General features: G+C 44.0%; 1 protein-coding gene across 1 annotated transcript in view; it reads right to left on the bottom strand.

The window, feature by feature from the left end:
- Positions 1-13,974, bottom strand: part of VPS13D (vacuolar protein sorting 13 homolog D) — a 244,587-nt gene that overhangs the window by 59,166 nt on the left and 171,447 nt on the right. Inside the window, exon 65 of the mRNA XM_066606699.1 lies at positions 841-973. Within this exon, the coding sequence (XP_066462796.1) occupies positions 841-973 (133 nt within the window). The remainder of the gene's footprint in view (positions 1-840; positions 974-13,974) is intronic.

Below are 13,974 nucleotides of genomic sequence, written 5' to 3'. Positions count from 1 at the left end.
TACCATTCAGTGTTGCACGTTCCTATGTGAAGCGCTGACCGAGCAGTGTTCAGACAGCGCAATATGTGCCAGAGCCGATGCCAGCTGAAACGGAATGACTAGCGAAAACCTTGCGATTCTCGAACGTTCAGTCGTTTACCCGCGTTTAAGCTGAAGGGGCATTAGGAATCATGCAACCTCGTTAACCAACTATTGGTCATATCTTGTGTTCTAACACTACCAAAGACATTAGGCATTTGTTGGTATATCCTGATAATTTGGATGGTCAGGATGTTCCTACTGAGATAAGTAGATAAACGGAGTCATGGGTAGAAGATCTTCTTTCCCCGCTTCCATAGCATTAACACACAAACTCAGCAGGCAGAGATAAAACATCTAAGGGTGGAAATTGCCCATTTTAATTAGTTTTAGGGTCAACAACTGCAACATTATTAAAGCATAGAGGTCACAGACAAAAGTACGACCATTCCATATGAATCCACCAGCAATTCAGCCGTAGATCTGGACTACATAATATGAGTCATGTGTTACAGGTAGAGATGAGCGAATGTACTCGTTTAGGGCAATTACTCGATCGAGCATCGCTTTTTTCAAGTAACTGCCTACTTGGGTGAAAAGATTCGGGGGACGGCGTGGTAGAGCGGGGAGTAGCAGTGGGGAACAGGGGGGAGCTCTCCCCCCCCACACTCCCCTCTGCAACCCCCCGCTCACCACCGGCGCCCCCCGAATCTTTTCGCCCAATTAGGCAGTTACTCAAAAAAAGCGATGCTCGATCGAATAATTGTCCTAAACGAGTACGTTCGCTCATCTCTAGTTACAGGGCACACAGTTCAGTCTTACCATGAGCAAGTCCATGAATCCCAGCAACCAAATGCTCCCCACTGGTTGCAGCATGATACCGGATGTATTCTCTCTCCGTCTGATGTCTGTTGTCCATAGTCTTTCCGAGCCCGTCAGAAAGTGTTCCTGCAAACTGTGACAAATAGCACAATGTTATTATCTCAACTATGTAGGGTTATACTGAGGTTGGCTTTTTTGCTTGAAAAAAAAAATTACAGCATTACGAATCATTCAAGAACACAACGCAGACCCAATTCCTGCATCAAAATAGCACAGAATTTCTAAAAGTGAATTTTAACCCTTTCCAATCCACTGTCTGACGCCTTCCTACATTCTGATTGAAGCTTGTACAGCTCCAATGTTAGAAGACGTTAGACAGGGTATTCTTACCGTCTATTGCCAGCCACTCCGCTGTCAGAGCCTCTCTGACGCACACACACTGGCTTTAGCCAGCAGATGGCACCGTTGTGTAACTGCGAAAACAGAAAGCATTTTAGGAAACCCTGAATCCAAAATTGGATTGAAAAGGGTTAAAAAACCCAGGGATCCTTCAGGTCGTCTAGGAGTATCCCTTTAAGGCTAAATTAACTTAGCCCTTCCTTCATGTGGTTGATCATGTTGGATAAATATCCTTCTTGAACCACACTAATCTGATATCTATAATAGTAAAGGCTGGAGGCATCTTGGCATGAGTGCCATGCACTTAAAATTGATTGCGGCAACCAGTCAATTCCTAAAAGCAAAATCCACTACCCTAGGGTGGAGGAGTTTGCTAGGCAACCGTTCATCCCTGTGACCTTAGGGTACTTTTACACATGATGACTGCTTGCTAGCCTGCGCTTTTACATGGAAATGGTAATCGCTGGCTGAATGGAAGTGGAGCACGCTGGAGATGTCTTCCAGTCGCCCGCCTTCATTCAGAGTAAACAGGCAGTTATTCGTAGGTGAACGATTGCCTGTTTATATGGGCCAAAAGTTTCCTAGTTTTAAGGTAAGCTAAAAACCAAGTAATTCCGACAAGTGAGCAATTCTCATTGACTTTCCCTGTTGGGTCGTGTGTTTACGAGTTACCTGTAAGCACTCTTCTAAGCCATCACGTGAGCAATTATTGGCCCATGTAAAATGTACCCTTCGGGTATTTTTATATGAGACAAATATCAGATGCAAAAGTGCCAGATGTTCGTCCCAACAACTGTTAATGGAGCTGGAGAACCAGAGATCTCTACCGACCGCCTGCCTCGATTCGCTGTGAATGGGCAGTTGTTCAAAGATGAACGACTGCCTGTTTACACCGAGTGAGATGTTGCTCACTAGTCGTCTTGTTTCAGTGAGCTGAAACACAGTAACTAGCAATTAATGAGTGATTTCTCGCTCAGTATCCTGTCAAGTCCCATATTTACCCATTGATTGGCCTGTGAAAAAGTACTCTCAGCCACCACAATTACAGCGCTCTACCGTACACAATGTTCCGGGGTCTCTGCAGCAATCGATGTAATGGCTCTTCCCGCAATATTTGAAGTCAGCCTTCATGCTGTTCCGTGGTTTCTGACGCTCTTGATGCCCTGGCTTTTCCCCTTTGGATTCAAGCCTCATGCTGTTCTGAGATCTCTGCAGCCCTTGATGTCCTGGCTCTTTCCTGCTCCTTCTTATGTCGTTACACTGAGCGAGAAGTTGCTCACTAGTCATTTTGTTTTCAGTGAGCTGAAACAAAGTGACTAATAATTAATGAGCGGCTTCTCGCTCAGCATCCTGTCGAGTCCCATATTTACACGGGACAACTATTGCTTAAACTTGCTTGTCTGAGTGAGTCTTTGGCCAAAAGTTGGCCCGTGAAAAAGTGCCCTTAGCCACCATAATTGCAGCACTCTAGTGTATATAATGAAAAATAACCCTCAAGCACATACCTTATAATTATATGCTCACACACACAGTTGTAATCATTATCCAAACAACATTTAGTAGACGTGTCAACAGTTTACATTGTGCTTTAGAGTAATTTGTTTTTGACATGAACAAAAACCGCTTCAGCCACAAGCTGGGTTATGAAAAACGGTGGATTTATTGCCTTGTCAAAATTCTTTTCTAAATGGGTTTTGATAGCAGATAAGCGAATGATGTTGCTGAAGTCCTAGACTTGTCCACAGAAAATAAAGAGCTTAGATGTTTTCCTAAGTATGGGGATTTAGGATAGCCATACACCTTTGGGTAAGTTTACATGGAACAACTATTGTGAGAATAATCGCTCATTCTACTGAATGTGTTAGGTTTTATTGTTCCATGTACACATGGCCAGCAATAGGGTAAACAGCGATGATCCGTTCACTAGAGGCTTTGTTTCATCTTACCTAAAAATATAGTCGCTGGTTGACTAAACATGCAACTGTTCGTCTTTCAACGACTAGCCAATAAACTTTGTAGGGAGGTGTGCGCTTCAGCGACCTCAAACATGAACAATAACTCTGTAAAAGCATATGAACAACAGTCATTCAGACGCGAACAGCTTGCTGTAGGGAGTATCTGCAGTGACTCCTCAAATGATAGCTGTCAAAGAAACACTCATTCATCCATTTGCTATTCCTCCCCAAGATACACGTACGCTCGGCTGAGTATTCTCAATGAGGAAGAGGTGAAGAAGCCAGTGGCAGACTCCTCTAGGGTGGATTATCTTCCTTGAGAATCCCTTGAAATCCATCATGCCCGATCCTGCTTTCCTTCCCGACACCTGCCATTGGGAAAGGGTCAAGACACCACCATATACGTTATTAGATGGTTGGCCAGTGGAGTTGAGCGAACATACTCTGCCGAGCTTGATGCTCGTTCGAGTATTAGCGTACTCGATGGTGCTCGTTACTCGAACTAGCATCAAGCCGTGTTCGATCCTGCCCCAGTTTTTGGCTCCTCCCCGCTGTGGGGGAGAGGGGAGAGGGGAGAGAGAGAGGGGAGAGAGAGAGGGGAGAGAGAGAGGGGAGAGAGAGAGGGGAGAGAGAGAGGGGAGAGAGAGAGGGGAGAGAGAGAGAGAGAGAGAGAGAGAGAGAGAGAGAGAGAGAGAGAGAGAGAGAGAGAGAGAGATTTGGGTGCTCGCTCATCTCTATTGGTCAGTCCTGATGAAATTGTGAGGTTTGGTAGCCATTAATCTAATGTGTATGGAGAGATTTTGTCCATATATTTCCCACAGATACATTACCCAACTACGTTTTAGAGCTTTAGTGCCCAACAGCTGTCTCAGCGTTATCGCGCCTGTGTTTTTACACAGAGCAAAATCATTTCAGGGCAATCGAACAATTGCTTCCGTGTGCCCTGCAGATCGCAGCTGATTGGTAAGATACATACAGTATACAGTATGCTAGCCTGAAAAAAGATAAATGTCCATCCAGTTCAGCATGTTTCCACCCCCCCCCCCCCTTGTTGATCCAGAGGAAGGCAAAAAAAAACCCCCAAAAAACAGTGAGGCAGAAGCGATATAGAAGTATCTTAGTGTCAGTCTAGGAAAATATAAAGACATCTGCAGAAAATATATTTGTACAAACTGAGATCTTCTGTGTACTGCTCAGCCCCAACATCCCTAATTTCTGCTCAATTTAATGACCCCTAGCATTTCTAATAATCATATGTATTTATTGATATTCGGGTCCCCATGAACTGTGTCTTTTTGGACACAACTTTTGGTGACCCCCTTGTACTCGCTCATGGAAACAGTTGTTTTTGTTTGCAATTAAACATGAATTAAGGTTAAGAAACATTCCCGCACTTCCAGGATCTCTGGAATTTTTATTCACATCCTTGTAGTCAGTAACCGTAAAAAGAAAATAAGAACACAATTACTTTCACATCATGAAGTCTATATAGATATACCAGAGCATGTCCCTCTAAATCTAAAACATCACCAGAAAAAGTAATCATGGTGTCATCCCAGAAACTGCGCCATTCTGGATTTCGGACCGCGTCTGACGGTGTAGCTCAATGAGGCTTGATAATGCAATAAATAAATTGAATATACTATAGTATATACTCAGCATTGCCCGGGTTTCCACTTCTGCAGCACATTTCAGGAGGCTCACTTTTAAATTTCTTGGCATGACAATAGCTACACGCTTGGTCCATTTGTTCAATAACATTCAGATATTAAAAACCTTCCAGCGATGTACTGGCACTCTCCTTTCTCTTTTTCAATTCAGGCCTCATGCTGTTCTGGGGTCTCTGCAGCCCTTGATGTCCTGGCTCTTTCCTGCTCATTCTTAAGTCATTAGTCACATTGTTCGGTTGTCTTATTTGCTCGCAGTAATTTTATTTTCTTTGCTCTCGGCTGGATTTGTCTGGCGAGTTTCCATTTTACGGAGGTATTCCGGATAAACTACATGTCTAAATTATTTACCACGCTGAATCTCAAAGCATCTTATTTTTACCGTACGTTATACAAAAGGTCACATTTATTGAAGCTGTATAAAAGAACTGAAGGCCTTTTTTTAAATTTTTTTTTATTATTTTCATTTTTTCCTCCATACTTTTTAAAAAAATCTAAAACTTAAAAAAAACAAAAAACTTTTTTGTGAGACGAGTTGTATTTTTCAATTATATCATTTAATGTACCATATACATTTACTGGAAAACTTAAGACAGCCATACCTTTTCTATGCTTCCTTTGATATAGTTATGTGAGAGCTCATTTACAATCAGAAAATGAAAACAAATTTGAAAAATTCAATAGATGTTCTCTGTCTGGTTTTAATTCATTAAAAAAATAAATAAAAAAAAAATCAAAAAAAAAAAAAAGGTGATATAGTCGCTTTAAGGTAAAGAGCGAGAAATAAAACAAGAAATAATTAAGAAACTGGAAGTGACTTAGGATGATGACTCCAGTACTTATAGTTAATTAACATTTTTGAATTTTGGGTGGAAATGATCTTTACTGCCTCCCACCAGAGGTCGGTAGTAAGTGAAATAATCCTACAAAGGGTGATGGGGTCATCAGCTGAAATGGGTGTTCCCATCTTTGAAGTGATGGCATATCGCTAGGAAATCTCATCAATTTATGATCAGTGGGGGTTCGAACTCTCGGACACCCACCAATCCTCAGAATGAAGCACTGATTTAGGGGTGTGCCGCTGTGTAGGGAACTACAGCCAGCTCAATTCCCTATGCAGGCTAAACGATGAAAAGGACTTGGTGCTAAACCAGCGTTGGAGGCCCTTCATTCTCCGGTTTGGTAAAGGTCCCATGGATCATTAAGCGATGGCATATTCTAAAGACTGGAATACCCATTTAACCCTATCCTATCGTGCTTGGCATTAACAAATAACTAAATGTGCAAATAAGGGAGATAGAACAATACCTCTGCAGCGCCACCCACTGGAAGGTAGCATTCCTGGAAGTCGACGTTAGACTTTTTAGACAAGCCTTGTAACAATGACTGGGATCTGAAAATCAAGCCAGAATCTACACACAGAAAGCCGTTTTGTGGTGTTTTCCCCTCATCAGTGTGCAGTAGGATTCTGGCTTGGCTAGTGAGAGGCCTGTGATGTGGGTCAAGAACACTACCATTTCTCCCTTAGGGAGAGAGCCTAGAAGGTGAGGAGACTTTTTAAGGACATTTATGCTCCTCTGGGTAATATGCAAATAAGGGAGATGGAACAATACCTCTGCAGTGCCACCTATTGGAAGGCAGCATATTACCCAGAGGAGCATGAATGGCCTTATAAAGGTCTCCTCACTCACCTTCTAGGTGCTCTCCCTAAGGAGAAAAGTTAGCGTTCTTGACGCAAATAACTAAGTGTCAATGATTCTGAACTTACATGCTGGTCTACTATTAGGATGCACGCCATCAAAATCCTACCTACAATAGGAACGTGCGTCTCCGCAGTCCCGTTGCGCCATATTTACCGTGTTATTAATGCAGCTTTTGTATGCTGAATGTTAACAGAAGAAAATGCTCCGCTTCTTGACTTTGATTCTGCAGCAGCTGCCATGTTTAGTAATTCACAGCTGAAGTCTCCTGTGACAAGACTATTTGTCTTAGGACCTCCAGAATATATGTAGTATAAGATAACCATGTTACTTCATAGCATTCCTATAAGCTTCCACAAAGGTTAAACAGGGGTCGTCATGTGTAAGTGATGTTTGCTGATGACATTTGTACATTTTAACGCATAGATCATTTTATTCCCATAACCTTGCCGATTGCTATAGGCCTGGACATCCATTACAAAACCTTCCCCGAGTCACAGCAGAATATATCTCTGAAGCCAAAAGTCATGGGACAGGAACTAGTGTAGTGTAGGACCTCCTCTGGCCCAGTAAAGTGCAGCAACTCAACGCAGCACCAATTCCACAAGTGTGTTGAGCCATTTCACCTGGATAGTCACCCACAGCTCCATGGTACTTGCAGGTGCAGGATTTCGGGTGCGAATGGACCTCTTCACCACATCCCAAAAATGCTTGATTGGGCTCCTGTCGGGCAAACATGTGGACCACACCATTCACAGGAGCTCTCCCAAATGTTCCTCAAACCAGTTCTGGACAACTTGTGCCAAATGGCACGAACCCTGTCATCAGCCTAAAACAATTGGTATCAATACTCATCGGACCACACCATATATGTTGCCAATCATCTAGGATCCAATTAGCTACCTCACAAGCCCAGGTGAGGCACTGTGTCCAGTGGCAATATGGTGAGTCTTGTGCTCCCGTATTCCCATGGAAGCTAAACAATGCTGCACTAACCTGCGGGATGTGTGTGGTGTTTAATAAGTGCTATGTAGTGCATAGACAAAGTAGAAGTACTACTTCCACTAGTCGGGAAAAAAAAAAAGCCTTTAACCCCTAATAAAAGTGGAAAAAAAAAGTCAGTGAAAAAAATATATATATTTATGTCATGGGAAAAAAAACACAGCCAAAATAATTTTGGTAGTTGAAGAAAAGAAAATTGGGCAATAAAACCACCACATGGGTAAAACTCCTAAAAAGTGTCTGGTCCTTTAGGGGTTAAAAAGAATGGCTTTGTTTACCTTCTGCTATTAGCATGCTACAGCACTTACATTGGTACAAAATCCATGCTGTGAATGAGCCCTCCGGCTGCAGTGGCAACCTTCCACAATGGAATAGCAATCATACTTGCTGGTCGGAGGAGTTGTGCACTGTGGGTGAACCGGGATCTGGGAAGAAACTGCCGATTTCTGTCCTTGCTTAATATCCTCTAGTGGCCACTTGAGAAGTGTGTGTTGGAATGCCGCCACGGATTGTTTTAGGGGTCACGCTCAGGTTTTTCAAGTAGAAATTAGACGTTCATTTTGGGTTCCGTCAATGTGATCTAATGTACCTCGGTGCGTGCTATCCTGGGGTCAGTATGTTCCCCCGTGTATCTGACCAGAACACAATACAACGAAAAACATTCCAACAAAAGCCTCACTGTTTCTCCAAAAGACAATCTGATAACAAAGGTAACCAGCAACGCTGCGCTCCATCACGTGGCCTCACAGTGACAAGAGACGTATAGCAGACATACAGAAGTAGTCACATTTCTTCTCACTGTTTCTAAGGCACGAGACCTGTGGGGTATTGCAGCACGCGACTCCCATAGGCTCTGCAAAAGGGACCAAAGGACTCCTAAAGAAGAGAGAAGCCATCACATGTGCTTATGGACATCGGTGGGGAGCCGATTCCTGCCCCTGATTGGCACTTCGTAATATCTAGTAGATACCATTGAAACTTTTCATTCAGCAGTTGTAAAGGGAATCTGTTGGCTTCTACAAGATTATTGGCTCATAGTTGGTGAAGCACGGAGTCCGGGGATCAGACAAATATTGCCACCAGGCGTTGTTGAAGTATAAGAAGTACATCACAGTTAATGGCTAAGAAGCTCTGTCTACATCCCCAGTCATTGTTACCAGGCCAGACATTGACTTGCAGCAAGGCTACCTTCTAAGAGGTGGAGCTATAGGTATTGTTCCCTTTTTTCCATTTGCATAATTTTCCCAGAGGAGCTTGCATGGCCTTATAAGTCTCCTCACATCCACTAGATATTTTCCGTAAGGAGAAACTACCTATCCACACCCTCATATACGTGCAAACTCAGTTCAGCATGCACGTGTTTGTAGAATCATAAGAGTTGGAAGGGACCTCCAGGGTCATCAGGTCCAACTCTATCTTCTCAATAGGGAAAGTGAAGTATAGGTATCTTTACATGGGATGACTTGGGCAAATACATGTGTGAAAGAGAATTCAAATAACACTTGTTTAGTGTAAACACGGCCACCAACAAGGTGATGAGCGATAAGTCACTAGTCATTTTGCACGGTGGCTCAGGAATTGGCACTGTTGGCTTGCAGTACTGGGACTTTTCTGAGCGAATATCTGAATGATAGCTGCTCTGTGTAAAAGTGCAATTAAAGTACTGCTAAACACCTCTGGTGGCAGCTTATCTCTCTGGAAAACAAAGAATTGGGTCATGATGAAATCCAACATGTCCAACCCTTTATCTCCGTGATTAGAAAAAAGTATTGACTTTTTTTCTCCACAAACTGAACCACCCTTGTCCAAGGGCTGTGACTGGTACTTCAGTTCAGGCCCACTCATTAACTGCAATACAAGAGAGAGCCTTTGTACAAAAGTGATGCGGCTTCTTGAAATTGAAAAAAAAACAAACAAAAGCAAATCCCTTGTTAGGGAGAAGCTTACCACTGGGGGCACCGGCGCTCGGCGGGTGCACGCTGTCCTCCCTGGCGCCGCTGGTGGTTGTGTGGGCGTCACCACTCGGGGCTCTCCCGTGTTGATGGTCGCTCGGGCTGGCTGGAGGTGAATGCCCCGACACGCGCGGAAGCGCATCTCTCCTGGCCAAACGCATGGCTCTCCTGCTAGGTCGCATGGTAGGATGGGGCCGGATTTATGACATCACCGGCTGGTGTGCCATCTCGCTCTGCCCCGCTTTAGGCTGGGACTTCTGTATTTAGCCTGTCTGGTGCTGGGTTCCGGTGCCAGTGTTTGGTTAGATTTCATCCAGCTAACACCCGCGTATTTACAGTCTGCCTTCAGTTCTGATCCTGCTATTCCCTGACTCTGAGCTGGTCTTCTCCCTTGGTCTGTCATTCCTGGTTGGTTTTGACCCTGCTATTCCCTGAATCTGAGCTTGTCTTCTTCTTTGGTCTGTCGTTCTCGGTTAGTTTGTCCCAGCTTGTTGGCACTACTGATCTTGTGCATTTACACATACTATTCTCCACTTGTCCCTTCCCTTCCAGGGGTCACGTTCCTAGTGCAGAGTACGGACCGTTGCCCAGTTGTCGTCCTGGGGCCTAGCCCAAGGGGGCAAGTAGGCAGGGACACAGGAGAGGGCTGGCGTAGGGACTTCCATAACCCCCTGTTTCTAGCCAGTCCTGATATCCCTTTTTCCTAATTCTGGACAACCCCTCTAAAATGTTTTCAGTTTTTGAAGTCCTATAGGTTAAACTCTGATATTAGGAGAAATCTGCACTTCTTCAGATGAGATTCTCTAGGATTCATTAAATTAAAACTACTATTACTACCTTTACAATTAAAGTAACCGGCCAACCTCATCGGGTGTATACGTCTATACTACTATATAGGAATAGTCCCATTAAAAAAAGTCAATAATTAAATATCTAAATGTATTACAAATGTTCAAAAGCAAAAAAGGAGAAAACTATCTTCTCAAGGAATGAAGAAACTTCCAAACATTCGCCAGGAACTCTGCTTGACCTCTGGAATTTCAGCCAAGGTGCAAGCGAACAATTAGCCTATAATATGATCTTTTTTAATCAAAGCAATAATTGGCGGTAAAAGGATTAGCAGAGGGGCACTGAGGCAAAATGATCTCTTTCGCTAACAAAGTGTGCATACAGGTGTGATTAGTAAGGCTGGCACCCTGCGGGCTACTGCCGGATTCCTTCTAGCATCTTTCACCACTTTCCCCTCACTCCCGTATTTGAAGGAAAGCCGAACATCTGCTAGCTTACACAAAATCCCATTTAATGGCCAGATAAGGAGTGCGTTTTTTCTTTGTAAACTCCGGTTTGAAAAATCCATATTGTCTGGGTGAAAAGTTCACCTTCCCAAAGAAATTTGACTGCGGATTAGAAAGGAAAGAAATGGATGAGGACACAAGTTCTGGGGTCGAAAAGCTGCACAGAAAACCTGGAGTATATGGTGTCACTTCCATCCTTCTGAAGAGGTGACTGGATAATAGGCTCACAAGAGGTTTACCATAAAAGTACAACTAGATGCAGGTGTTTATAAAACAACTCCCGTGTAGCCCACACCGTCTTCAGAGGAAAGCAATGTAAGAAGGTTGTGAAGATTTACAACTAGTGTATGGAAATTGACCAGAGAGGACATTCTCCTCAAACATCAATTCTAAAGGTGGCCATACAGGAGATGGCTCCTCGCCAAAACTGCTTCTTTGGAAGACGGCTATTCCTCCCGACTACCCATATTGTGCATGTTTGGCTTAGCTTTAGGAATAAAAAGGACCAGGCATTCGAGTCAGGAAGACTTGAAGAACCTTATACAAATAGATCTTGTGCAAATCAGTTTGAAGGACTTTTAGATTCTGCTCATATCACGTTAAGAGGTATACGTCAAGAGAATCTCCCTACGTATACCTGTGACAGAAGGCTGAAATATATCTCTCTGTATAGGCATGCTTACTGTATATGGGCTCAGTCACACGGGCGTCGATCTGCCTGTCTTTCTGCATGATAAGTCCACTGCACTGCAGGTGCGGAAGACTCTCCGCACCGGCCGGAAGACAGAACACATGACCAGCAATGGAGCCGGTCATGCAGAGAGTCGTCCGCACCGGGGCCGGCCGTCTTATCCTGCAGAAACAAGGGCGGATCGGCGCCCGTGTGACTGAGCCCTACCTCTGTACAGAAAAGTGTACTCTACTATGTAATTCTGCACTAGAAAGAAAACAGGTATAAAAGACATATACCAGTGTGATGGAGACCAAAAGGACACTCTTGATCTCCGTCAGGTGAAAGGAACCCTATTAATACATTTGGCATATATGTTCGGCGCTTTTCAGAGCGCAAAAGCTAAATATGGGCTCCTACCATGTTAGGCTAGCTTAAAGGGGTTGGTTCATGGAGAGAAAAAAACCCTCAAACTTAACTTTGGGTCTATCGGACACCTTCACTTCCGGCTCCTGGAAAACCTAGCAATCAGCTATTATTACTCAGAGAAGATGTGGTCACCAATGTACTTATAGTATGACATGGTGACCGTTCAGATGAATGTTAATCTACAAAATACTTGGATGGGCCAGGTCCTTCTCTCTGCTGTGGTTTCCAAAGCAGGACGAGCCTCTCTATGACATCCATATGTATATAGCGCATAAAATAAAGGGTAGTCTTCAGATGGCCATATAACCTATATACTGGTTATACTCAGCCGGCAGCTGTTACTTCTGACCCTGCATATAGAGTAACAAAGTTGATAAGGTTGAAAAGAAAAGACAAGTCCATCAAGTCCAATCTATAATCCTACTGTGTTGATCCAGACAAAGGCAAACCCCCCCCAATGAGGTGGATGCCAACTGTCCCATATTAGTGTAAAAATAACTGGCTTAGCCGAGCATCCATCTGTTCTCAAAAGAAAAAGAGGTGAATACGCCACTGCCAGACTCCTTTGGCAGCAGAACCAAGGATTGGACATGCTGAAATCCAACATGCCCAATCTTTCTTACCTCCATCACCTGCTGTTAGGGGAGAGTTGGGAGGCCCAAGACATTAGGGGTACTTTACACAGAATGATTGTTGGGCACATTTGCATCCCAATGACTTTCGCTCCTATGCCTTTCACAGGAGCAATAGTTGTTCGTTGAATGGAGTTAGTGTGTCGGCGATCTCTTCCAGTTACCCGCCTCCATTCACTGTGAACAGGAAAAGCTAAACGACCGCCTGTTTAGAATCGAATGAGAATTTTCTCACTAATCGCTTCGTTTCACTGAGCTGAAATGAAGCAGCTAGCAACTAATGAGCGATTTCTCGCCCAATACCCGATATGCTCAGTAACCTTATCGCGTCGCGCGTTTAAGTGCTTTGAGCGATTTTTCAACCGACAGTTGGCCTATAAAAGCCCCCCTTAAATGGTTGGTGTATTCGGCCAGCGTTCGGTCTACTATGAATGGGTACCATTAGTTATGGCCCTTTTAGACACAATGACAACTGCACGATTCTCGTTTCCCCGAGCTAGTCACATCATCCCCAGCTCGTTCGCGCTTGTGCAGCCTGTTTAGACAGGCAGATTCATTGTTGCGAATCGTTCCCTGAACGGGGAGTCTTAAAACGCAACGAGAAGTGAATGAACCACCGATGGTTTTTATGCTGGCTGACACTGTACGACGATTGAAAAGTGACCGATTCTCGTTGGCTCGCGTTCAAACCTAACGATCATCGGTCATGCTCATTTGAACCATTTTTGGAACAATAATTGTTCCATCTAAACGCACCTTTAGACAAATCCTATTTTGACCCAAGCTTTACAACAACAGAGGAAGGTTTGAGGTTGAGTGACTTTATCTCCACATTATCAGCCATAATTAAAACCCCATTAATTAGCCGACATCCTATTGTTGGGCTTGGCGATGCGGCCAGACAATGACAGGTTGGCTTGATTAGCTTAGCTATCCCATAGAAGAAGCCCTCTGTAAATGCCTGATGAGTTTGGTAGCTTCCCCCCATGGACCTCCTGTGAAGTGCTCCCAGCAGGTGCCTGCTGGCAATAGTTTTGTGTTACAGGGCTGAATAAGTGATCCCTGCAGGAGCTGCGGACTGTTTTCACATACACAGAAGGCAGTCAAAAGTCCAAAGCCTGAACTTGGAATGACCCCAACTGTAGAGTCACGACGGGTTCATGCAGAGGGCAACCGCGCTTTATTAAACACAACTAATACTCCTAGTAGATAACTTTCACAAGAGCCAGATACATTAACCCATAGTTCTCCAGAGCTGCAGGAATGCCCTCAACCCATAATACCCCCATCCTTACCATAGCTTGTGCAAAATTTAACCCCTTGAAGCCCGGGACGTACACGTAACAGGTTCTGACAGCTACACTTTGCCTGCAGAATAGTTTTATTAGCAGACAAAGCCATACGCTTCTATTATGTCTCCCGATGCAGAATGT

The sequence above is a fragment of the Eleutherodactylus coqui genome, chromosome 6, assembly GCF_035609145.1.
Source record: "Eleutherodactylus coqui strain aEleCoq1 chromosome 6, aEleCoq1.hap1, whole genome shotgun sequence".
NCBI classification, from domain to species: domain Eukaryota; kingdom Metazoa; phylum Chordata; class Amphibia; order Anura; family Eleutherodactylidae; genus Eleutherodactylus; species Eleutherodactylus coqui.
The sequence above is the reverse complement of the archived record's forward strand: the minus strand, read 5'-3'. Positions and strand labels throughout refer to the sequence as shown.